Here is a 25400-nt window from a genome sequence, read left to right as displayed (position 1 = left end):
TGTAACGTGAAACATTAGAAACCCAAACACCCATCAAAAGAAGAGATTAAATGATAAATTGTGGTGTGTACAACACACAACGTAAGGGCGTGCAGCAGTTTAAGTCGATGAAACGGGGGTGTATGGGGCAACAAGGAAAAATCCCAAGTATAGAATGTTGAGCTAGAAAAGGCAAGTTGCAGAAGGATACACGCAGTATAGCATCATTTACCAAAGCTTAAAACCACATAAAGTAACACTATATACTGCTTATAGATACAAGATATATAATGAAAGTATAAAAACAGGGATGGAAATGATAAACATCAAAATCAGGACACAGGCACTCTCTGGAAGGAGAAACAGATGGGACTAAAGATGGAAACATAGGGGTTTCAGCTCAGGGTTTCAGCTCCGTCTCTAATGTACTCCTTCCTGTGTCGGTTGCTTCTCAAGCTGAATGGCGGGTATGCAGGTGGTTGTTGTTAGTCTCAACATTTTTATGTACCTCAAATACTTCATAAGACCTGACTCATACATGTTGACTTGTGGGGGAGAGAATTAAAATATAGATTCCAAGTTAATTCATTAAAATCAACAAAGATGGGAGAAAAAAAATCAACAGAGGTGGGTTTTTCTCCTAAAAGAAAGAAGCAGAGGGAGTAAAAATAGCCCTCTGGAATGAATGAATGATTATTTTATAAAGAATAACCTTCTGGACTCCATTCCAGATTTCCTTAGTACTATTAGATAGATAGATAGATAGATAGATAGATAAACAGACACACACACACACACACACACACACACACACACACACAACTGATATCTGATATGACAGCCATAAAGTATTCTAGAAGGCTCAGAGATAACAAACCATTAAAAAGAGAGAAAGCAAAACTACGTTTTGAGAACTGTTTGACTCTCCCTCACAAAGTTTCTAAGTATAATATTCCCATTTGTACATCTACAACCTGGCTTCAAGCCATTCCTAAGCTGGCGATTTCCCACCCATGATCTGATCACTGGCCCCTATATGCTCTCACAGCATTCTGTGCTTTGCACTTATCGTTAAGACAGCAAATCATTATTTATGTTCCAGGAGAAGAGGGAGCATTTTACCGAGTTTAGGGCTGTCACCCTAGCCTAGCACAGCCCTCTGCACATAATAAAGGACTCCAACATTTTCCAAAGAAATCACTGAGTTCCCACGATCGGACTTGACTCTAAGGGTCCTCAAATGAATTAGCAGATGCCAACAGTCTGGCCACCACTGCTTCCTGGACTCTGAGGGGTATTGTTGCCTGGACCCTCAGCGGGGTCCTCGGGCATGCTCAGAGAGGACTCCAGTGGCTGAGTCTATCAAGCAGGAAGCCCTGACTGCAGACACACATGGAGACAGTACCAAATCAGTCTTTTTAGGAGAGAGCTGCCCATGCCATCTCCAGAAAACAGCAGGAGCGTGGGAGGACGGCACGGCATGGCCAGATGTGAAAGTCCTTGTACCCACCCGCTTTCCCAGTTTATTCTCTCACGACAGTCCCAAATTATCAAACCAAATGAAGAGTTGGGGCTTCTCTTGGGGGGGGAGGGGGAGAACTCCAGAGAACACTCTATGTAGAGGGAACAAGGATTATGAGATACAGATGCACCAAGGATGAGGCTCTTACTGGAAATTTGTGTAACACCAGGTCGAAAGGTGTCTCAGGTATTATTCATACTTTTCTAACTCTCCTCTCTCTCAGCCCTGAGCAGTAAGGAAAGGGCGGTTTGGTTTTGTTTTGTTTTTTTTAATGCTTGCTTTTGCAGCTGAGAAACTAAACCGTGGGTAGCCTTTTAACTGCTAAGCACACTCTCCCCCACCTTCCTGGGCCAAGCACTCCTGGGGTCGGCTGTTGGACAAATCGCACCTGTTCATTCACCTCAAGGAGACTACTTAGGGTCACGGGGATCCCACTCAGAGAAAACCCACCGGTGTTTGCTCACCTTTCGGACAACCTGGGAGGAAAGGAAGCTACTCCTTTGTTTTTTTTTAAGATTTTAAGTAATCTTTACACGCAATGTGGGGCTCAAACTCACAACCCCAAGATCAAGACTCGCATGCTCTGCCGACTGAGCCAGCCAGGTGCCCTGGAAGCTAGCCCTTCTTAAAAGGCCAAGTTCCCACCTTGCTGGACTCACTCTCCCAAACAAAGCACTACGCAAACCTTCACTCTCCTCCAGGCTCCTAATGGCCAAGCCAAGTGGAAGACGCAGGCAAGAGGACAGGCATGTTAAAAGTTACTTGGAGGTCAAAGGACCCAGCCTCTGGCTGAAGAACCAGCACATGTCTGGGATTCTGATGAATGGAATCTTTCACGAGCACACAGGAGGCCTCTTTGCCTCCTAAAAGCACTAGAAGAGTGAAAGGCAAACCTAGGTCTTGTACTTATTTCAGCCCAATACCAGGACGTACTTTTCCCAGCACCCCATTAACCAACATCATGCAGGTACAGTCTGGCAAGTGGGGCTCCACACCGGGAGGCCAGGCACTTGGCTTGTTTCGACCCAGTTTGTATTTATGAGACTGAATTAGTGGCAGGTCTCACAGGCAATGAAGAGACCAACGATACCCCCCTTCGTGACCACTTCTGTATCCTGAGCAATCCCGAAAAGCCTTCCCTGGCATCATCCTCATCTTCCCTCCTCTTACCCCCAGGCCAGAAGGCAAGAAAATGAATGAAGGTTGGTGGGGGATGCCAGGGCTGTCTCCAGAGCCCCAGGGGCTGCCTAGGGCTGAAGGGCTGAATCATCCTGGCAACCCACGCTGGCAGGTTAGGCCGGGGTGGGGGGAGGGGGTCTGTATTCACTGGGTCCCCACTGGGGTTGCAGGTAGGGCCCACTTTGGGCAAAAAGAACAGGGCCTGAAGTCCTGCACCCCCACCCAGCCTTTTCACAGTAAGCGGTGGGTAGGAAGGGCTGCTCTCTAACAAGTCTTGAGTCCTAGGAAAGGAGATGCAATCTCCCAGCATCTGCACAGGTGGGGGCGGGGAAAGCTGACTAAGCCACTGGAACCGGCATCTGCTAGGCTCTTAGGAGGCCCAGGAAGCTTCCTGGGGACCACACCCATGGATGGCTGTGCTGCACAGCCCATCACGCAGGCCAAGGTGATCTTCTGGCAAGAATAGACACATACATACACACACATACACACACACACACACACACACACCTGGTGTGGGCACCTGGGTGGCTAGAGTAGTTAAGTGTCTGACTCTTGGTTTCCGTTTAGGTCATGATCTCACAGTTCATGAGTTCAAGCCCTACATAGGGCTCTAGGCTGACAGTGCAGAATGTGCTTGAGATTCTCTCTCCCTCTCTCTCCACCTCTCTCTCTCTCTCTCTCTCAAAACAAATAAATAAACTTAAAAAAAGAAAGGAATATACACAAACACACACCCCTAGAAAGCAGTGTATGATGTCCTAGGTGGGGTGTAAGAAAGCCATCTTGTTCTTAAGGCTCTCCTTGGCCAATAATATTATCTGAAGGAGGTTCTGGCCTCAACACCCTCCTCCAGCAATGTTCTGAGGCCAGAGAGGGGAGGCAGGGAATGTCAGCTTGGCAATCTCAGAGCAGGAAGGACTTCTGAGGACCAACTGGTTCAGAAATCACACACTCAGACGTCTCCAGGAGCCTGGTGGACAGAATTCGAGGCAGGTCACCACAGCGAGTGGAAGGCCCGGGAGCCACACTCAGCACTGAGTACCCGATAAAACAATCCTTACTGAGTACAGCCCAAACCTCAACCCAGCATAGTCCCCGGAGGCCACGCAGGTGGTGGTGGGTATGCATGATGGAAGCTTACAAGGGTCATCTGGGTCCCCACCCCGGCGGTCTGCAGTCTTGCACTACAGAGCACCCCACATGCAGGGGGAGAGCAGTGAACTCACCCCCACTGTGAAACGGGAAGAACATCAAGATCGGCACCACCACTGCAGAAAACTTGTGAAACGCACGTGTTGGCATGCTCGGCTCCCTGAGCTCGGTGGCCAGAAGGAAGGTCCACAGGGCTGCACAGCAGCACGCTCGAGCCCTACAGTCTGACAAGTCTAGAGTCACTGTTGCTTAGAGCTATGAGGGACAGCAGCAGATTTCTGGGCCTGTCTCCTAATTACCCTACTCTGGTCCCCGCTGGGCACAGGGCCCAGGATCCAAGCAGCATCCCCAGGGCCTTTGTCTCAGCACCTCCCCCTCAGCTGACTTCTAGGAGGAGCCCCGGTCAAGTTCCCAGCGGAGGGAGGGAGGGAGGGACCCGCCCTGGCTCTGCCTCTAACTCACCGGGTGACCTTGATGAGGTCACTGCCCTCAGCAGGCCTGTTTCCTATTGTGCCTGAGGAGGGGGTTGTCCTAGGTAGATAGGAAGAGAACCGAATGAACATCCTGTGGCTCGCAGGGCAGAAAATCCAGGCTTTACACTCCTGCCTGTCACCTGTAGGTGCTTCCCTTGTTTGAACTCCAAAGTCAGGTTGACTTTGCCTGTCCATCCCAGCTTACTCCAGCAATAATGTCACCCCTGCGGGGCGTGGGTGGGTCAGGAGCCTGTGCCAGGCCTAGCTAGTACTGATAACACGGGAGCTTTTCCCTACAGCCTAGGCTGTTTCTTTAAAACATGGTGGCAAAGCTGACATCGGGGAGAGATACAGCTTTAAGACCTGCCAGTGGACAGTATTTTATGCTAGACAGATGTCAAAGGCAGCAACCCCTCAGGGTTGGGAGATGCGTTCTTGTGCAAGTACGCACATGTCACAAGCATACACGTCAAGGCCTCCAACCGACTCAAAAGACCAGTCTCTTACTTAAACTCCCTGGGCTGGCTGGAAATTACAATTTAAGAGAGCGGTCACGTAGGGGAATAAAAAATTCCATTCAGACATGCCGCTCCAGACCTGAGGCCTATGAGCAAAGTTTCCGGTGGCCTCCGAACCCCTCCCCGTTCCGGGAAGCCGGGCGGGTCACCCTGTCCTCAGATTTAGGGGCAGCCGCAACAGCTGGAAGAGCCGGAGTGAGAGCTCCTCCGGGGCACCCCAAATATGGGATGCCTGGCCTGCAGCCAGCACCCCCGCCTGCCGCGCGCTCACCTCCCTATCATCTCTGTAATCACTCCGCCGCCTACGGCGCTCAGAACCTTCCGAACAGGCCCTACGGACCGACCCACCGGTCCCCACACAGCCACCTCCCCGCATGGCCCGGGGGCCCATCTGACATCCACAGCCCATCTCAAGGACACTGCAGCAAGCAGTCCAGCCCCGGGGGTCTTCCCCCCAACACACACACACACACACACACACACACACACACACACACACAACCCCGGGGAGAATCGAGGGGCGAAGGCTTCCCCGCCCTGCAGTCCAAGCAGTGCCGGCCTGGGGGAGCCTGGGCGCCGGAGGACCGAGGCGGCGGCGGCGGTGGCGGCGGTGGCGGCGGCGGCGAGCGGATGCCGGAATGCAGCGCGCGGCGCGGGCGGGGGCTCACCTTTTTGACTTGGTCATCCTTCAGCTCGGTGAAGTAATAGGCCAGGAGCTGCGCGGCGATCATGCTGGCGATCGGGGACGCGGGGCGGCAGGCGTGGGGCCGGCGTGGGTGCTCCGCAGCCCGGGCGAGCAGTGGTCCTCGGGCGGCTGCTCGGCGGCTCCTCCTCCTCCTCCAGCCGCGACTCCTCCCCCAAGGCCCGGGAGGCGGTGGCTCGCGCGCTCCCCGGCTCCGCGCTCCCGTCCCCGGCAGGGTGACAGCCACCGGCCGGCCCACCTCCTCGGCGCCCATTGGCTGCCGCCCGCCTCTGCAGCGCCGCGCGGCGGCATCCGGGCCCGGGCGGGGGGACGCGGCGGCCGCTCCCTCGCGCGCCGGAAAGGGGGCGGCGACGCTGCGAGATCCCCCACGGTCCGGCTTCTCTCGGCACGTCCCCCACGTAGGGAGCCGGCGCGGGGGCGGGAGGCTCTCTCGGGCGCGCATGGTCGCGCGTGGCGGCGCCCGGCCCGGCGGAGGGGCGCGGGGCGCGGGAAGAGGCACCGCCCGAGCCGGGCGGGACGAACGGCCCCGGAGAGTCCGCTGCCGGCCTGGCGAGGGTGGCCCCCTTCCCGGGAAAATCAGGGCTCGGCCCCGGGAGCTCCGCGGATGGGGAGAGGCCGAAGGAGGGTGCAGAGGTGGGCGTGCAAAGCGAGCCGGGCCTGTGCCGGCGTAAGCGAGAGCCCGCGGGCTTCGCGGTCCTCGCACCCGGTCCCCGCTCCAGCCGGCTCTCGCGGGCCCGGGATGCCGAGTGCCGTGTCCCACCTGCGTCCTCCCGGCAGTGCATCACCCCCACCCCGGCCCGCCCGGCCTAATCTCCGTTGGGCCGATTTGTGTTGCTAAACCGAGAGCGACTCCCCGCAACGCCCGCCCCAGAGGCACTGGCTCCTGGGCTCTCCGGGGGGCGCACGCCCGCTGGGCGGGACTTGGGCCCCCCACGCCCCCGCCAGGCCGCATCCCCCGGGCGTCCTCTTCCTCCCGCGCACCCCGGCTCGCTGGCGTCGCGGGCGGGTCCATCAGGCGCCCCCTCCTAGCTGCCACCTTTTTCACTTCCCCAAAGGAAGTTAGCCAGGCTGGGAGGAATCCTGAGAAAAAACGTCCAGCCTTAACGGGGGGAGGGGACATGCGGAATCAGGCGGTTATGCAGCTGCTTTGAGAGCTACCGTAGCGTTCTTAGGTTCATTGCCGGCTGTGTGCAGGAGCCTTACTGCCTTACCAGATGACATGTAATGAGCTCGAAACACAACGAAGTGGTTACTATCCTGATTCAACAGGTAATCAGGTAGAGGCTCGGCGACGCCACGTATCTTGCCAGACTTCATACAACCAGGAAGTTGTAGATCCCAGAATTAGGTCTGTGCGTTTTCAAAGCCAATGTTCAGCCCTGCAATTTACTGTCCTTTCTATTGTCTGTATGTAGCCTCTCTGCCTGAATAGGCCATGCTCCTGGGACCAAAGCTGCACCATGGGGTGCCCTGAAATGGACACAGTCCTCCCGCAGAACCTCCATCACGGACCTAGATCCTGGGGGACCCTGGCCAGGTCTACGGTATAGCGGTATCAAAGGGAGATGGGCGGTCCAGTACATTCCTCCTGAGCAACATCAGGAGCCTGACAGCTACCGTCCCCAATTGAAGAGGACCTCAGATGTGGCCCCTGAAGCCAGAGCCCTCAGTCCAGAGCTCAGTCCCCACCTCCTGGCTTTCTGGCTGTGACACTGAGTCACCTTCCTGAGCTTCCTCATTCATAATATGGAGATACTAAAGCCCGCCCACCCACCGTCCCTTCCTTGTTGGGGAATACCTGCTATCACACACACTTAATAAGTGGTGTGTCTTATTACACGATTGGGAAGCTGATGAGGGCTTCGCACTTGCATTCGAATCCCCAGGAAGGCCCTGAGAGAGCCTAGCAACTTTATATTTGTAATTTCGAATCATTTTGCAAAGAGGTTCCCCAAAATATTTCATCTTCAAACCCCACAAAACCTGGATCCGCCCTCAGGGCAGTAGCGTTATAAACTAGGAACAGAGATTTTCTGGCATTCATCAAATACCTACACTGCGCACACAGCCATAAAGTAAAATCGGGGGAACGAGAATGATTTGGTTGTTCTCAGCCACCGTTTGAGTCCTGCCAATATGACGCTGCCAGACTCACAGGCTGGAAGCTCCTTGAGGATCAAGAACTGTGCTTTGGTAATTGCTCTGTCTCCCACACCTAGCACTCGAAGGTGGAATGAGCCCAGTGCAGTGATCAGGAGGGTTAAGAGCCTCAACCTAGGCCCCAGCCATCACTATGGCCCCGTTACATCCATGACCTCTTGTCTGAGCTGGAGCCAGGGAGAAGCTGAGCCTCCCAATTTTCCAGGCTACCCTGAGATGTTCTCTGTTTGCAGGCAGGGAGGCTGCCAATGCGTTCTCTTCCCTGGCCTTTGAGAAACTGCTTCTCAAGGTGACTCCTGTGCTCCCCACCCCTTGAATGCACTCAGGCCCCAAAGTCTATCAGTATATGCTGAGAAATATTTCTAGGCCTGCCCCACTGCTTCCTTCAACCCCTAGCCCTCATTGTCCCATGCCAGAAATATTACAAGAGTCTTCTAGCTGCCCTCCCTGGTTCCTGGCTTCCTACCATCCAAGTCCTTCTGAAGTCCAGGCCACATTATTCCTGCTAAGAAGCAGCCTAATCACATCATAGCCCTGCCCCAAATCCCTTGATGACCTCCTCCTTCCTGACCCAGCCAATTGAAATATCTCTGCCTGGTGTCTGAGGCCTTCTGTGATCTGACTCTCCATCCTGGGCTGCAGCAAGGCCACCTCCCACTGTCCTCGGCCCGCCTGAGTCCGCTCCGTTTAAGCCCCTGCGCATATTTCCTTGCTTGCCCTGCCTTCTCTGCTCACCTCCCGCTGACCTGACCAAGTGTCAGTCTCACTGAAGGCCCAGCTCTCCCACCCTCCCCATAAAAGCCTCTCCTGAGCATGGCTACTCACCCCAATCTCCCAGGCCTCAGCACTTCCACAGGAGAAACTCGGACTATGCTCAGAATCCATCTAGATCTAGACCAAGACTCTTCTTTACAGACTAGGAACCTGCAACGCAACGAGCAAGCCATCTTGTCCAGTGTCAGGCTGTGCTAGAGGTCGGAGCTGGGACTTAAACCCAGTTCTGATGCCCAGCCGGTGCTCCATCCATCCTTCCCCCTGCCCTCCCAACCTCACTGCCAGGGCCTCGGATAAGTGACACTGACTCATAACAGTCTGCCTGATACTTTTGACTGTCTTCTGGGGGGCCGGTCTCATCTGCCCCAATCAGACAGCTTTCTGAGACCAGAGCCCATGTTACACTGCTATGACTGCTCCTGGGCTCAGAGCTGGGCCTGTGTCCTCTCTTTATCATGCCAGTTGTCACCTCATATGCTTCTTTATTATCCCACTTCTTTTTTCTGTCATATAGCTGTTGGAACGCAGCTAAGCCCCTTGCTGATTGATTACTCTCCGGACTCTAAGGAAGAACAGACAGGACCCTGAGCATTGGAAATCTAGTTCCACACATCTCCCCTCACCCTCCAGATGGCCTTACCCTCTGGCCGAAGTCCCCTGGGTGTCTCTATTCATTTACTATGCTCCCTCCTGTAGGAGTTGGGTGGGGAGGAGTGGTCAAGCCACGCCAGGCTGCCGCCCACAAAATGCACCTGCCAGTAAGAGAAGGCAGGCCACAGCTAAGTCAGGATGTAACAATCCACATCTGACCCAGGGCCCTAGGAACGTTACTCCAGAAATTCTCTCCAGTGGATCAAAACCATACCCCAGCACCTGGAAGTACACTTCTAACAGCAGTGTTTGCATAATACTGATGGTTTACAGAGCATTTATTTTTTCATTTATTGCCTCATTTCTCCTGATAACACGCTGGTGAGGTTAGAAGGGCAAAACAAATATCATTATCCCCACTTAATCAGTCAATGAGGGTTATGGAGGTTATAGAGCACGTTTAAGGTCTGAAAGACAGCGACAGGGAAAAAAGAAAAGGCTAGCATGTTGGCATCCTGGATGCTCCGGGGAGGGGGCTGTGGTCACACGAAGCACGTTCCGAGGAGAAGCACCTGGAAGGGATCCTGACCCAACATTTCTATCAGTTAGATCTGTGGTTTTCAACCTGGCTGCACAAAAGGATCGCCTGGAGAGCTTTTACAAACGTTGATGCCCAGGCCTCAGCCCCAGATGATGGCTGAACTGACCTGGAGCGGAGTCCGAACCCCAGCTTCCGGAATGAAAAGCGCTGACTTGCCATGGCAACATCTGGAGGAAATTTCTGAAATGAACCTGCCGGTACTATCGTTTGCAGTCTCTCTCGGACAACGCCGAGCGCAGTTCCTCCGGGGCCCCGGTGGCCCTGCGGACGTGGAGCACACTGGGATGCAAGTTCACGGTGACTTTCTCATCAACTCTGCAGACAGTTTTGCTCCTTTGTGAGAAGGATTCTGGCGAAGAAGCACCAGGGCTCAGCCCCTGGAGTGGCTGGGGACGGAAGGTCACATTCCTGGCCTGTCTCCCTGCCTCTTTCATTTGCCCGAAGTTCTGCCTTCCGGCGGCATCATGACAGAGGTTATAAGTTGGCAACCGCCAGACTAAAACATGGCCTCCAGCGTATCTTATTTGGCCCGCCTACTATTTTATAAATATGAGGAAGCCCTTAAAAGTTAGGAGATTTGCTTTAAAACCCACGTTCCCGGGGCACCTGGGTAGCTCAGCCGGATGAGCATCTGGCTCTTGACTTCAGCTCAGGTCATGATCTCTCAGTTTGTGGGTTGGAGCCCCACATCAGGCTCTGCGCTGGCAGTGTGGAGCCTCCTTGGGATTCTCTCTTTCCCTCTCTCTCTGCCCGTCACCCGCTTGTGTGCTCTGTTCTGTCCGTCTCTCTCTCTCTCTCAAAAGAAACTTCAAAAAATAAAATAATACGATACAATACAATCCAGATTCGCCAGCATCTTAGGTCTGGTCACACAGGGCCCAGGTTATCACGTGGCAATGCTCAGCTAGAACTGAGCAGCCACTGCCCCCTTCAGACAGTGCAGGGGTACTGCAGCTGGCCCCAGGCCCCACCCAGTCTGCCCCTTCACTGATACACGCTAGTGTCTGCCCCCACTTAGGCCTTCAAGTTTTTGGCCCTTGATAGCTGGAATTTACAGGCACAAGGCCTCAGGTGTTAGGGCTGGGGTTAAGATGAGGCAAGAGAGGTGCCTCGGATGCAAGATTTGAATGCAAGATTTAAATCTTGCACACGTAGGCACCTCTCTTGCTTCACCCAAGTCCCACCCCTTTCAGGATCATAAAGGTCTCCGTCTGGCTGCCCCTTGCTCAACCCTGAGCTGTTTACCTGGCTCAGAAAGGACCTGATGCCCAGAGATACCCGTCTCAGCTTCTGTCCCAAGAAGGTTTCTACTTCCCTGTGGGGATGATAGTCCCTCAGGGGAGCGAGGAAAGCCCAGTCTGGCCCTGTGGCTGGTTGGACATCCCATCCTCATACCATTGTGAGCCCAGTAGGCCTGCTATGCATAAAGAATGATGGCCTGGAGAAAGGGTTATCCAGACTGCTGAGGCCTGCCTGTCTCCAGCCCTGCTCCTTACTTCAAGCCAGCTCCTTTTCCAAAGGAAGCCCCTATCTTATTGGAACAGAGCAATCTCAAAAGTCACCTTGCTGGTTAGTCTGACTTCCCTGGGATAGTTCTCTCCAACGCCCACACACAAGCAGCATGACAGGGCCAACAAAAAGTCTTCAATCCTGCCCTGTTAGAATTAACTCCAAAAGATAGAAGGAAATGTTCACGTAGGAGAGTCCATCTCAGCGTCTAGGCAGGGTTCCTAGGCTGTGGGGTTTCACAGGCCAGCAAATTAAGCACACATATAAATAAAAACTAGGTACTGACTTTCATTTTGCTAAGAAAAGATAATTTTTTAGTTACAATTCCCATCTCCTATCACCATAATTTCCCAAAGGAAAAGAGGTTTTAAGCCAGGGAAAGAAAAATAAGGGCTGCTTTTTAAACAAAATACCTCTGGCTTTATAATAATAGCTAGTTCTCAGGTCGAACTTACTGTGGACCGGGTATCGTTCTAAATTCTTTACTTAGATTCATTTTTTTTGACCCTCAGAACAAACTAATGAGATAAATACTAGTTACATCCCCCATTTTATAGATGAGACTCTTGAGTCACAGAGAGGTTAAGTGACTTGTCTCCAAGGTCACACAGCTACTGCAAAGAGCTGAAATGTGTGCCCAGACAGTCTGGCTCAAGACTGCTCTAACGGTGAAATATTCGTCTTATCCTATTGTCTATATTTCTCTTATTCTGTTCAGGCCCAGTGATGCCTCAGTCACAGAGGGGTCCAGAAACCTGTGTTGGGGAGCTGCTCCCCTGGGGTACCGAGTCACGCTTGGTTAGATTTGTAAGGTGGGGCACGTGGATCCTGGCTCTGCAGGGCCCTCTCTTGTAAAGGGCATCCTCAGACCACATGGTGAGGCAGACTGACCTGACCAGAGGGGCCGTAAGGGAGGTATGGAAGCAGTTGCCCTTCCCAGTGCGGTGGGGACGGGGGCATGTGGCTTGGTAGATTCAGCTGAACTGGCTGAGTATGCCCTCCTCCCTCGCTGTCTCCTGTGGGTCCATCCCACTGTGCCCTACCCAAAGAATTGCTCTTTGTATTTTTTTGTAAATTTCTTTTTTTTTTTTAATGTTTATTTATTTGTTTGGGGAAGGAGGGGCAGAGACAGAGAGGGAGGGAGAGAATCCCAGTCAGGTCTCTGTGCTGTCAGCACAAAGCCCAACGCGGGGCTCGATCTCACGAAACTTGAGACCATGACCTGACCCGAAATCAGGAGTCAGCCTCCCAACCGACTGAGCCACCCAGACACCTCCCCCAAAGAATCACATGTGTCAAGAGTCCAGCCCCCACTTCTCTCCCGAACCCCAGTTCATTTTCCAACTACTGCCCATGAAGGTCAGCTCTGAGACCCCATGGGTGCCTGAAAGTCGGTATGTCTCACATCCCAGTCCTTTCTTCTTCTTAAACTTACTCTCTCTTCTCACTTCCCCAGCCTGTCATTTATTCCCTCAACAAACATTTGTGAAGCACCTAGTCTGCTTGTCCTTCCTAGTCACTGGAAATGTGCAGGTGAGCAGGACAGAGTCCCTGCCCACACGTTCCGGTGGGGAGGAACAGACAGTAAACAAGTCACAAATTAAATATACGTCAGCTCGGGGGCTAGGAGGAAAAACAAAGCAGAATGTAGGTGACACATCCTACAATTTCCATTTCCCCTTTGTCTTAACTAATGAATGCTCCAATTTTCAGCTGACTCCAGCCCTCACCCCCCGCCCCCGAGTAAAGACTCCATCTACCGTGCAGCTAGATGTGGCCATGGGAGCAAGTTCTGGCCAAAGAGGTGAAAATGAGGGCATCTCATTCTAGCTTCCTGGAGCCTTCCTTAAGACACAGTGATTATGGTCATTCTTCCTTCCTACTGGCTGAAATAGAGACAGACTGGCTAGAGAACCCCGGAATGTCTCGGGTTATGAGAGAACTTTGGGAATGGCAGTCCCACAAAACCAAGCAATGAAAAAAAAAAAAAAACAAGCTTGCATCCCTGTCACCAAGATGCCCCACATCAGCCCCCTACGGACTGCCTCATAGATTTCTAGAACCCGAGAGAGAAAGAAAATTCCAATGGGTTAACACAACTGCTGTTGGAGGGTTTTCCGTTACTACCAGCCAAATCTAACCCTAACTGATGCCCAGGTTGAACAGCAGAGAGTAAGAGAACCACTGGGGAGACCTCTCTGACGATACGACACGTGAGCAGACACCAGAACAAAATGGAGCGTAGGCTGTGGTCTGCTTATGCACGCCTAAGCTGCCTCTTCCTTCTTGGGAAAAGAATGTCCCAGGTAGGAGCCATCTTCCCATCAGCTGGAAACCTGACCGTTACCCTTGAGGCTTTCCCCTCCCAAATGCCTTGCCTCTAATCTGTCACTAAACCCTATTGAGTCTACCTATGTCCGTGCCTCAAGAACAAAAACAAAACACGTCCAACCTAAGAACTCTCCTGAATCCACCCTCTCCTCCCCATTCCTTCTGCTAGAACAGGGCTGTAGAGGACTGAATGGTGCCCGCTAAAAGATATGCCCTAATCCCCATAACCTGTGCACGTGACCGTATTTGCCAAAAAGGGTCTTTGCATACATAACTCAGTTGAGGATCTCAAGATCTTCCTGGATGACCGGTGGTCCCTAAATCCAATGACCTTCCTGATAAGAGGCAGAAGAGAAGACAGTGGGGGAGAATGCCACGTGAAGGTGGAGGCAGAGAAGAGAGGGGGTTCTGCAGCCACAAACCAAGGAGTGCCTGGAGCCACCAGAAGTGAAAGAGGCCAGGAAGGATCCTCGCCTAGACCCTGGGGAGGGAGCCCCGCCCTGCTGACACCCGGATTTCAGACTTCTGGCCTACAGAACTGTGAGATAATAAATCCCTGTTATTTTAAACCACCAACGAGACACGTGGTGGCTCAGTCGGTTCAGCGTTCGACTTTAGCTCAGGTCATGAACTCACGGGTTTGTGGGTTTGAGCCTCCTGTCGGGCTCTGTGCTGACAGCTGGGGGCCTGGAGCCCGCTTTGGATTCCGTGTCTCCCTCTCTCTCTGCCCCTCCCCTGCTCGTTCTCTCTCTCTCTCTCCCTCTCTCTCACTTTCTCTTGCTCAAAAATAAAATAACATTAAAATTTTTAAATTTTCAATTAATTAAAATTAAAAACTTTTATTCATTAAAAATTAAAGTTGTTTAATTAATTAAAATTAAAATAACATTAAAAATTAAACATTAAAATAACATTAAAAAAAATTAAGGGCGCCTGGGTGGCTCAGTCGGTTGAGCGTCCAACTTCAGCTCAGGTCATGGTCTCAGGGTCCATGAGTTCGAGCCCCGCATCGGGCTCTGTGCTGACAGCTCAGAGCCTGGAACCTGCTTCGGATTCTGTGTCTCCCTCTCTCTCTGCCCCTCCCCTGCTCATGCTCTGTCTCTGTCTCGCTCTCTTTCAAAAATAAAAAATAAACATTAAAAAAAATTAAAATAGTAAAAAAAAAAAAAAATCAACCACCAATTTGTGGCAATTTGCTATTGCACTCTTATAAAACTAATGCAAAACCTTTAGCCGTATCAAGTCTCTCCTAGTCCCAGGCCACAGAACTGGTCTATTCAGAATCCTCTGTAGTAAAAATGTTTTGATCATGTATCTGAGAAATCTGCATATTTACTTTTTTTATGTTTATTTATTTATTTTGAGAGAGAGAATGAGCAGGGGAGGGTCAGAGGGGGAGAGAGAATCCCAAACAGTCTCAGCACAGAGCCTGACATGGGGCTCAATCTCACGAACTGTAGATCAGGACCTAAGCCAAAATCAAGAGTTGGTTGCTCAACGGGCTGAGCCACCCAGGCGCCCCTGTATATTTATTTATAACTATCAATGCATACGACTGCACTAATGTATTATTTATGTTATAAAACGTACCTAGGGGTGCCTAGGTGGCTCAATCGGTTAAGCATCCAACTCTTGATTTCAGTTCAGGTCATGATCTCAGGGTTGTGAGATTGAGCCCCACATAGGGCTCTGCACTAGGTGTGGAGCCTCGTTAAGATTCTCTCTCTCCCTCTCCCACTGCCCCTCCCCTCTTGTGCTCTCTCTCATTCTCTCTCTCTCTCTCTCAAAAAAAAAAAAAAATACCTGCAACAGACATGAAAATAAATGGGACAGATGAGAGTGTAAAATGACACTACTTTGGAACTGTTTGGTTGTTCTTAATATTTTTTTTAATGTTTACTTATTTTTGAGAGAGAGTGAGAGAGAGAGACAGAGTACAGAAGGAGAGGGAGACACAGAATCCAAAGCAGTCTCCAGGCTCTGAGCTGTCAGTACAGAGCCCAATGTGGGGCTAGAACTCACAAACTATGAGATCATGAGCTCAGCCCAAGTCAGATGCTTAACTGACTGAGCCACCCAGGTGCTCTTGGCTCTTCCTAAAAAAGTTTAATATATACCTACCCCATGATCTGGAGATTCCATTCCTGGGTATTTACCCAAGAGAAATTAAAGCATATGTCCATATTTGGACATTTGCACACAAATGTTCACAGCACTTTATTAATAATAGCCCAAACTAGAAACAACCCAAATGTCTATAAGAAAGTGAGAGGATAAAAAAATCATATTAGATCTCTACATAACTCCTACTTCTCAGGTAAAAAAATGGAACGCTTTCTCCCCCTTTGGTAACAGTTTTACTGAGATACAATTCACATACCATATAATTCACCCATTTAAAGTGTACGGTTCAATGATTTTTAACATAATTGCAGAGTTGTGACATCCTCACCACAATCATTTTTAGAACATTTTTGTGATCCCCAAACGAAACATTGTACCCATTAGCTGTCATCCCCCAAGCTCCCATGCTCCCTGGCCCTAGGCAACTACCAATCTACTTCCCATCTCTACAGATTTGCCTATCCTGGACATTTCATAGACATGGAATCACACAGTATGTGGTCTTTGGTGACTGGCTTCTTTCATTCAGCAAGTTTTTAAAGTCCATTCACATTGTAGTACATATCTGGACTTCAGTCCTTTTTATTTCTGAATAATATTCTATTGTGTGGATATACCACCATTTGTTTACTCATTCAACAATTGATGGGTCTTTGGTTGTTTCCACTTTTGGGGTTCTTTTGGTGTTGCATTAATTTACTAGCGTTTTCGTAAAATACCACAGACTAGGTGCCTTAAACAACAGAAATGTATCTTCTCACAGTTCTGGAGGCTAGAAGTCCAAGATCAAGATGTGGGAAGGTTTGGTTTCTTCTAAGGACTCTTTCCTCAGCTTGCAGATAGCCCCCATCCTCACATGGTCTTCTCCCTATGTGCACACATCTATGATGTCTCTTCATGTGTCCAAATTTCCTCTCTTGAAAATATGCCAGTCAGATTGGAATAGGGCCCATTCTAAAAACCTCGTTTTAAATTACCTCTTTAAATATCTCCAAATATGACTACATTCTGAAGTCCTAAGAGTTAAAACTTCAACATCTAAGTTAGGGAGTGGAGGGACACAATCCAGCCCATAACAGGTATCATATTAAGAAACCACTGCCAAATCCAAAGTCATAAAGATTCACATCGATGTGTTCTCCTAAGAGTTTTATAATTTTAGCTATTGCATTTAGGTCTTTGATCCATTGTGAATTAATTTTTGTATATGGTATGAGGTAGGGATTCAACGTCATTCTTTCGCATGTGGATATCCAATTGTCATAGCACCATTTGTTGAAGAGATTACCCTTACACCATTGATTTTTTTTCATACCCCTGTGAAAACCAAATGACTGTAAATGTAAAGGTTTATCTCTGGACTCTCAATTCTATTCCATTGATCTATAGGTCTATCCTTATGCTGGTACAATGCTGTCTTGATCACTGTAGCTTTATAAGTTTTGCAAACAGGAAACGTGAATTCCTTGGCTTTCTTCTTATTCAAGATGTCTTGGCTAACTTGAGTACCTTCCATTTCCATATGGATTTTAGGATTAATTTACCAATTTCTGCAAAGAAGCCACCTAGTTTTTTTTAATTTTTTTTTTAGTGTTTATTCATTTTTCAGAGAGAGAGAGAGAGAGCAAGAGCAGGGGAGGGGCAGAGAGAGAGGGAGAGACAGAATCTCAAGCAGGTTCCAGGCTCTGAGCGATCAGCACAGAGCCCAATGCGGGGCTCGAACTCATGAACTGTGAGATCATGACCTGAGACAAAGTCAGACACTTAACTGACTGAGCCACCTAGGTGCCCGCCAGCTGTGTTTTTGATAGGGATTGTGTTGAATCTGTAGATCAATTTGGGGAGTATTGCTAACTTAATATTAAGTCTTCCAATTCATGAACACGAATGTCTTTCCATTTATTTAGATTTCTTCAATTTTCTTCAACAATGTTTTGTAGTTTGCAGAATATAAGTCTTGAATTTCTTTTAAGTTTATTCCTAAGTATTGTGTTCTTTCTGATGCTATTATAAATGAAACTGTTTTCTTAGTTTCATTTTTTTATTGTTCCTTGCAAATGTATGGAAGAACAATTGATTTTCATATATCGATTTTGTATTCTGCAACCTTGCTGAATGTGTTTATTCTACATGTGCATGCGTGCACGCGTGTGTGTGTGTGTGTGTGTGTGTGTGTGAGTATACCTTAGGATTTTCTATATAAAAGACCATGTAGGAATGAATTCAATACATGCAGCAAATAAAAATATAGAAAGCCAGGTACAAAAGAGCACACATGTATGATTACATTTAAGTGAGGTTCAAGAACAGGAAAACTAACCTATGGTGATAGAAGTCAGAACAATGATATCCTCAGGACAGGGGATGGGAAAGTAGTGGCTGGAAAGGGACATGAGATTTTGGGGGGTGATGAAAATATTCTATATCTTGAACTGAGTGGTAGTTATATAGGTATATACATGTGTTCAAACTTCTTGAGCCAACACTTAGGCTTTATGCATTTGACTGCTAGCAAATTATACTTCAATTTTAAAAAAAGACACAAGGATGAAATTAACTATTTTAAAATGTAGTGGCCTAATAGTATCATTACCTAATTATCTCAAGCCCTTTGTATACATAGAGATTAGTTTATCATTAGTGATATACAGAATAAAGCCAGAATTCAAATAGCCTGGCCCATTTTCTTTTTCTGACTACTTATTGTATCTGATCAGATCTTTTATTTCTTTTAAACCCAAGATGTGGCTGATGAGGAGCTTGTACCAGGGATAGGAAATGAATCAGTGCTCTTATGTTCTCCTTGTTCATTAGATTGTTTTGTTTTTAAGTTTATTTATTTTTAGTAATCTCTATACCCAGCATGAGGCTCAAACTCATGACCTTGAGATCGAGAGTTGTTCTCTCGCTCTCTCTTCCGACTGATCCAACCAGGAGCTCCATTGTTCATTAGCTTTAATCCATAGTTTCTATGCAGAAACCTCTCTAAGCCACTTGCTCATTTTGTGAGGGTCATCCTAGTTAATATGATATGTATTATAGATATCATATATCTATCATATATCCAGATAATATGATATATAAAACTTCCTCAACCAGGGGGTTATAAGATGGTGATGCCTCATAATACGCTAAAAATAGCCCTGGAAACAAAGGTAGGGACCCCTATCAGGCTCTCCTCATTGTGAGAGACCCTGAGTACAAGATGATACAAGTAGCCATCTAGAAGTTTCACCAAGCAAGGCTATCATGCTGATTGGTTTTTAAAAATTGGTAACAATGGAACTGGTAGTACTTTGTTCTTTCCACTCTGAGGTGCACCATTTTGCACACACACCACCTCTCGAGATGTCTCTACTCTCAGCCCCACTACCCCACCCCCGCCCCCCGTCTGGTTTCCTGGAGGCTCAAGGCTCATGCTCCTTGCTGCTTCCAGACAGAACACAATTTTTTTTTTTATGTTTATTTATTTTTGAGAGACAGGGAGACAGAGTGTGAGCAGGCAAGGGGCAGAGAGAGAGGGAGACACAGAATCCGAAGCATGCTCCAGGCTCCGAGCCGTCAGCACAGAGCCCGATGCGGGGCTCGAACCCACGAACCGCGAGATCACGACCTGAGCCGAAGTCGGCCACTTAAGCGACTGAGCCACCCAGGCGCCCCAGACAGAACACAATTTAATCACATGATTCCTCAGCCTAAAGATCTTTTGGGCCTCTTCCATAGAGTTCCTTACCCAGACATCCAGTGCCAGTCCCACCCAATGTCATTAGCCTCCCTTCCTGCCTTCCCTACCAGTACCACACCAGGCAGCCTCCAGGCTTCTTTCCATCTTTCACAGGCTCTGCGTTTGCCCTTGCTGCTGTTTGCCCCTGGAATGTCCTTCCTGGCCCGCAGATTGCTTCTTCTGCTTCAAGACTGTCTGTAAATCTCACCTCCTCTCTCCAACCTTCTTTCTCTCCCCAAGACAGGGCAGATCCCTCCCTCATCTGCTCCTAAGACACACACTGCAACTTTTTCCTTTTTTGCATGTTGAACTTCGCTTCTCAGCCATAAGTGCTCAAAGGCTGGAGTCTCTTCTTCATTTTTGAAAGAACAAGAATATGGCTGCTTGATGGTGGAATAAGAAGCAAGGCAGAGGGGACTGTGATTCCAGGCCCAGCCTCGGACCTCACCTTGGACTAGATGCAGGAGGACCCAGGTGCAGGAGAAATCAAAAGTTACTGCCTTTTTCTCCCAGCAAACTGACTCTTTCAGTACTCCACCTCCCCACCTTCCCATGAAGCAACGCCCCTCAGATTCACTCTACTGCACCTCTAAAGGCACAGCCAAGTGCCCGCGTGGGGAATGAGAGGGCAGGCGGTAGGCCATCACAAATAGCACAGAAAATTCTCTGACTTGGAACCATCTGGGCTATGTCAATAGGAAAGAACTGAAACTTGTCCGTGTTCAAGTGCAGAGGGGATGGGTACCAAGTTCCTGGCGTGCCTGATTCGACACACTGGGAAAAGACAAGACAGGGGAGAGACCCTTGTATTCTCTCTCTCCGGAGCCTCTCCCACAGTCGGTATGCCATGTAGCTCCAAATGCAGGAAGGTCCTGTGTTTAGCTCTGACACTCAGTATTTTGCTCCCAAGAAAGGGCTAGGAGAACAACCTAGTAGCAAAGGCCCCCTCACAAAGCACCTGTCCTGTGGGGTGGGGTGGGCTGGGCCCGGGGAGGAACAGGTTAGAGGTAGATGCTCTCCCCACCCCCAGCACAGCCCCCGGGGGAATCCATTATAGGGCTGCTTGGCTCACTGGAACCAGGGTCAGAATGCCCAAAGGGAATTGCCACAGACGCTCTCTCTTTGACAGAAAATGTTACAGGAAATGGAAAGGACATTTAAGCTTCTTACCTTAACTTCAGTAAGTGGGGGCTTGATGGGCTTTTCAGATGCTTCTTCACTCTTAAAGAAACACGGAACAAAATAAGGTGTTACAAAGGCATCTTAGCAACTTGCACTCAAAACATATTGATGCTCATAACTTATCAGTCGTGCTCAGAAAGCGACGGTAACTGTAAGTAACCCCGAAATCGCTGAGTAAATTCTAAGATGATTAGCCCTAATCTGGATGAAGCACAGCAGAGCTCAGAAATGTCTTATTCGTGAATTTATTCACATCAGCATGGGTTAGGTGCTTACGAATGTGCAGGTTCTGTGCTAGGAAGTGGGGGGTTCAAAGATGAAAAACAATGGTGGCTCCGCCTGCAGGGAGCCCACAATCCACCAGGGAAGACGGATGAGTCAATCAACAGTGAACGCGCAGTGCTGAGCTGCTGGAGAGGTGTAGGGGGGAGCTATGGGAACACAGGGGTCTGTCCCTGCTGAACCATTGGCCACACCGTGTCCCCAAGATTGCAGGATGCAATACTTGCCAGAAGAACACGGTGAGAATGTGGCCATCAAGTAGCAGCCAGCTGGATGAGTTAGCATCCTGCCGTTTCATACCCCTCTTACAACTTCCCATGCCTCACAGGTTTTGGAAGCTGCTGCCAGTAAGAGCGAGGCCCATGTAGATTTCTTCATGATGGCGGCTGAAGGGATAAGGAAGATGTAGGAAATTGTTTGCGGAAAACAGCCATAATGGTTCTCTTCCCTGTACCCATACTATTCTCTGTAGTCTCCTCCCACGGCGACTCTGGGTTTGGCTGTGTGACTGGCTTTAGCCAGTAGGACGGTAACAGCACGACACAAGCAGTAGCTTCAGCCACGCTTGTGCTCAGGCCGGCCCTCTCTTGCTGTTCTTGGGACTCTTGCAACCACCAGTCTGGGGGGTGGGGTGGTGAGAAGGCAAGGAATGCTAAGTGACAGAGCACAAGAGGCAACCCCACTTTATAAGGAAGGGGCCTGGGGTTTCTAGAAGGTTGCGCAGCGGCCCACAGACATGCAGCCAGTCCCCGTAAGAATCGGGGTCGTAGAGGCCGGGGGGTAACCCGTGGATCCTCCCTGAAGGGCAGAGACCATCTTTTCAGCACTTCCTGCCTTGCCTCACCTAGAGCAGGTGCTCGGTAAATGATTATTGTTCATGAACTGAATAAACCGTGCCCTCTTCTGAGTAGGCGGCTAATCAGAGAAGCTCTGTAGAAATCATGGTCCTAGGGAAGCAAGAAAAGGCATCCCAGAGGCAACCCAAGTGACCAGGACAATCTAGGCAAGTTTTCCACTTGGCTGAAAACCAAACAGTCTAGGCTTTACACTGATACCCATGAGAGCAGACTAGCTACTGAAAGGGCTCGAAAGAAGCCTTGCAGATATTTACAGGCTGTCATGAGAATTGAGCGTAAGGAAACAACACAAAATACTCTCTGTAGCTTGGAACAAGCAAGGAGCCAAGGAGAAAGGAACTGAATGGACCGTATCATTTTTGGCCCTGCCTTAGATTAAGAGTGGGAATTCAGGGGTGCCTGGGTGGCTCAGTCGGTTAAGCGTCCGACTTCAGCTCAGGTCATGATCTCGCGGTCCATGGGTTCGAGCTCCGCGTCGGGCTCTGTGCTGACAGCTCAGAGCCTGGAGCCTGTTTCAGATTCTGTGTCTCCCTCTCTCTCTGACCCTCCCCCGCTCATGCTCTGTCTCTCTCTGTCTCAAAAATAAATAAACGTTAAAAAAAATTTTTTTTTAAAAAAGAGTGGGAATTCAATATCCAGAGCACAACACTTCTAAACCTGGACCAACTCAAAATAGGAAATAGGAATGTCCTTCGGCAGTTACGGTTGGCATCACACGCCTCACCTGCCGCCTTGAGTTTGTCGTGGAGGCAGAAAGCGCACGGACTTGGAGCCAGAGGGACCTGAGTTGAAGTTCTAGATCTGTCACTGATGAGCTGTGTAAAATTAGGCAAGGAATTTCCCTTTCCTAAGCCTCTGGGTTCCCATCTGAGAGATGAGAATGCTGCCTACTTCATTGGAACTTTGTCAACATTTAAGGAGACCGTGAGAAGGGGCTGGCACAGAGCCGTTGCTCGTAGAAAGTTACAGTAAAGATCACAGACTCCTAGAGACACGGGGCAGTAACTACAACTCACACGCACCACTTGAGACTCAAACCGATTTCCAACTCCTGGGTTTCTACTCGTGTCTGAGATCCCCGAGCCTGTGCTCCCCTCTCTGGACCCCCAAGGACCACAGAGGACCCGCTGGACATTCCACAGATTGACACTGAACTCCAAGTGCCGGTGCCCAAGCCTGCTGACCGCCATGTGGAGCCTGTGACACTGGCTGCTTTGTGCCACCTCTCCTAAGCAGGCCTGGCCTCCTTTAAACCCTCAGTGGCATCCTGCCCGAGGCTTGCGAGGCCAGGTGGGGGCACAGGAAGGGGACAGTGGGGACCACGAGAGGTGGCGATGACATCCCAGACAAATCTCCTGGGCTGGAGGTACTCCTTTCCCAGAGCAGGCAAAGCTTTGTTCACCCTGTTTGTGGAGTAGAGAGGAGAGAAGGAGGAGAGAAGGAACAGGCATTGCGGGACGGGGACCCAAGGAGTTTTCAGGTTTATGTATTTAGCGGCCTCCCCTGCTCACTGTAACTGGTCAGGTTACAAAGGTGACACTGAGTTTCCACTTGGGTGTGAGAAGCGGGGTCAAATTCAATTCTCTCAAAGCCCTGCGAGGTAGGAAAGATGTGGGGCTGGACATTGCAAAGCCCTCCTTAGATGAAGGGGGCCTTTTCAAGCCGGGCCCGGAGGACTGAGGGAAAGTTGCCTGCCACCCCCCTCCCCCCCCTCACATGGAGGGGAACAGCAGCTGCTTGAGTTTGTGGTCCCTCCTCCCCACTCTCACATGCTATCTGGGAGCTAATTTGTCACCCACGCACTGACCAGGGAAGTTTTCACAGCAGTGACTGACATGCTGCTCTGGGGGAATTCTGTCCCCGGGGCATTCCTTAAGGCCCAGCTGTGTGTTTGTTGCTGGGCTTAAACCACATTGTACCTCGATTTCCCAGACTGTAAAGGGGGAGCATCGGTAGTCCTTGCCCCAAAGGGACCCTCTGCAGCACAGGTTAACTGAAAATGAGCCAGCTACTCAGAACATCATTTGTCCCATAAACATTTTCCAAGGTTTGTTTCAACATCCAGGGGAGGAGCTGGGCTCTCTGTAAGAGGCAAGGATGGGTTTCTGCTTTTACAGGGCCATGGAAGGCTTGTCTTAGAAAAGGCCACACTCCCGTTCTCGACACACATTCATGACTTTGCAGTGTAACGATCTAAGAAGTGATTAACCGAGGGGTTACGTGAATGACCCCCTGGGCTCCCCTTGGTCAGGACCTATCTGGCCCAGGTAAAAATTAAACTGCACAGAGAGTCAGAGGCTGGATCTGAGGGCCTCCTGCCTCATCCCATAACATGTCTCTGCTGTGCTCCTGGTCTGGGTTTCCATCCTATAAAGTGGACCCTGACCTAACAGCCTGCGGGAGGGTGGGCCGGGCTGCGCGGTGCAAGTGGCCACGTGAAGTTAGAGAAAAGCAAGGGGAGAGCTTACGCATCCTCGCTGGCAGCTCTGCCCCATGGTGGGCACCTGCTATGCCCGGGTTCTTCCTTCTCTTCTGGTTCTTTCTTCTCTTCTGCTCTCAGCAGTCCGGGCTAGGAGGCCTGGAGAAAAGCAAACCCAAAGGAGGAAGAGTCAAGGGTTCGTCAGTCTCATTCCTCTCCTCACCAGCCGGGAGGCTACACACATTGCTACTGAGGACCGGGGGCAGGTTCAGGCCCCTGTTTCCAGAAGGATCCGTAATCCGAAGTAAAATGTCAGGATACTATTCTAGAAGAAATTCACTGGAGCCCTGTCTGGAGGTGGTGTCTCCTCACCAACTACAGCCTTGTCTACTCTCAAAGAGATCTGAGGGGTTCTTGGGTGGCTCAGTCGGTCGAGCGTCCGACTTCGGCTCAGGTCATGAACTTGTGGTTGTGAGTTCCAACCCCGTGTCGGGCTCTGTGCTGACAGCTCGGAGCCTGGAGCCTGCTTCAGATTCTGTGTCTCCCTCTCTCTCTGCTCCTCCCTCACTTGCACTCTGTCTCTCTCTGTCTCTCTCTTTCTCTCTCTCAAAAGTAAATAAAGATTTAAAATTTTTTAAAATTAAAAATTAAAAAACAGGGGCGCCTGGGTGGCTCAGTCGGTTAAGCGTCCGACTTCGGCTCAGGTCATGATCTCACGGTCTATGGGTTCGAGCCCCGCGTCGGGCTCTGTGCTGACAGCTCAGAGCCTGGAGCCTGTTTCAGATTCTGTGTCTCCCTCTCTCTCTGCCCCTTCCCTGTTCATGCTCTGTCTCTCTCTCTGTCTCAAAAATAAATAAACGTTAAAAAAATTTTTTTTTTTTTTTAATTAAAAAACAAAGAGATCTGAAAGTAAGGTCTTGCTTTAGGGCAGAAATCCAATAGAAATGGACATTAGCCAAGGCAACTCCAAAGCCCAAATTTCAGAAGTGCAATATTCACCACAGTGTCATTCTTTTCCCCTAATTTAAACAGGGTAGGGTGTAGCTCTGGGTAAAAAATCACTTCTCTAATTATAAAAGCAATGCACACTCATCATACCAAGAAAGTCACAAAATACAGGCAAGTAGTTTAAAAATTAAAATCACCTTTACTCCTATAGAAATAAGTTCTTTTTAAAAACATTTATTTTTATTTATTTATTTTTTAAGTTTATGTTGAGAGAGAATGCACACACAAATGGGGGAGGGGCAGAGAGAGAGGGACAGAATCCCAAGCAGGCTCTGTGCGGTCAGCACAGAGCCCAACATTGGACTCCAT

At 49.7% G+C, this 25400-nt stretch overlaps 1 protein-coding gene across 2 annotated transcripts in view; it reads right to left on the bottom strand.

Annotated features, from left to right (window-relative positions):
- HK1 (hexokinase 1) overlaps positions 1-24242 on the bottom strand; it is an 88230-nt gene extending 63988 nt beyond the window's left edge. Inside the window, exons 1-2 of one of the 2 annotated variants that reach the window (XM_042907415.1) lie at positions 24133-24242; positions 20514-20564 (exon numbers count right to left, since the gene is read on the bottom strand). In XM_042907415.1, coding sequence (XP_042763349.1) covers positions 20514-20564; positions 24133-24159 — 78 coding nt within the window. In that variant the 5' untranslated portion in view covers positions 24160-24242. Of the gene's footprint in view, positions 1-5494; positions 5646-20513; positions 20565-24132 lie in introns of those variants that run through there. The other variant, XM_042907416.1, reaches the window with a different exon arrangement.
- Between the last annotated feature and the right edge of the window lie 1158 nt (positions 24243-25400).

Source organism: Panthera leo, chromosome D2 (assembly GCF_018350215.1).
Source record: "Panthera leo isolate Ple1 chromosome D2, P.leo_Ple1_pat1.1, whole genome shotgun sequence".
Classification (NCBI taxonomy): Eukaryota; Metazoa; Chordata; class Mammalia; order Carnivora; family Felidae; genus Panthera; species Panthera leo.
Note: the sequence above shows the minus strand (reverse complement) of the source record. Positions and strands in the feature narration are given on the sequence as shown.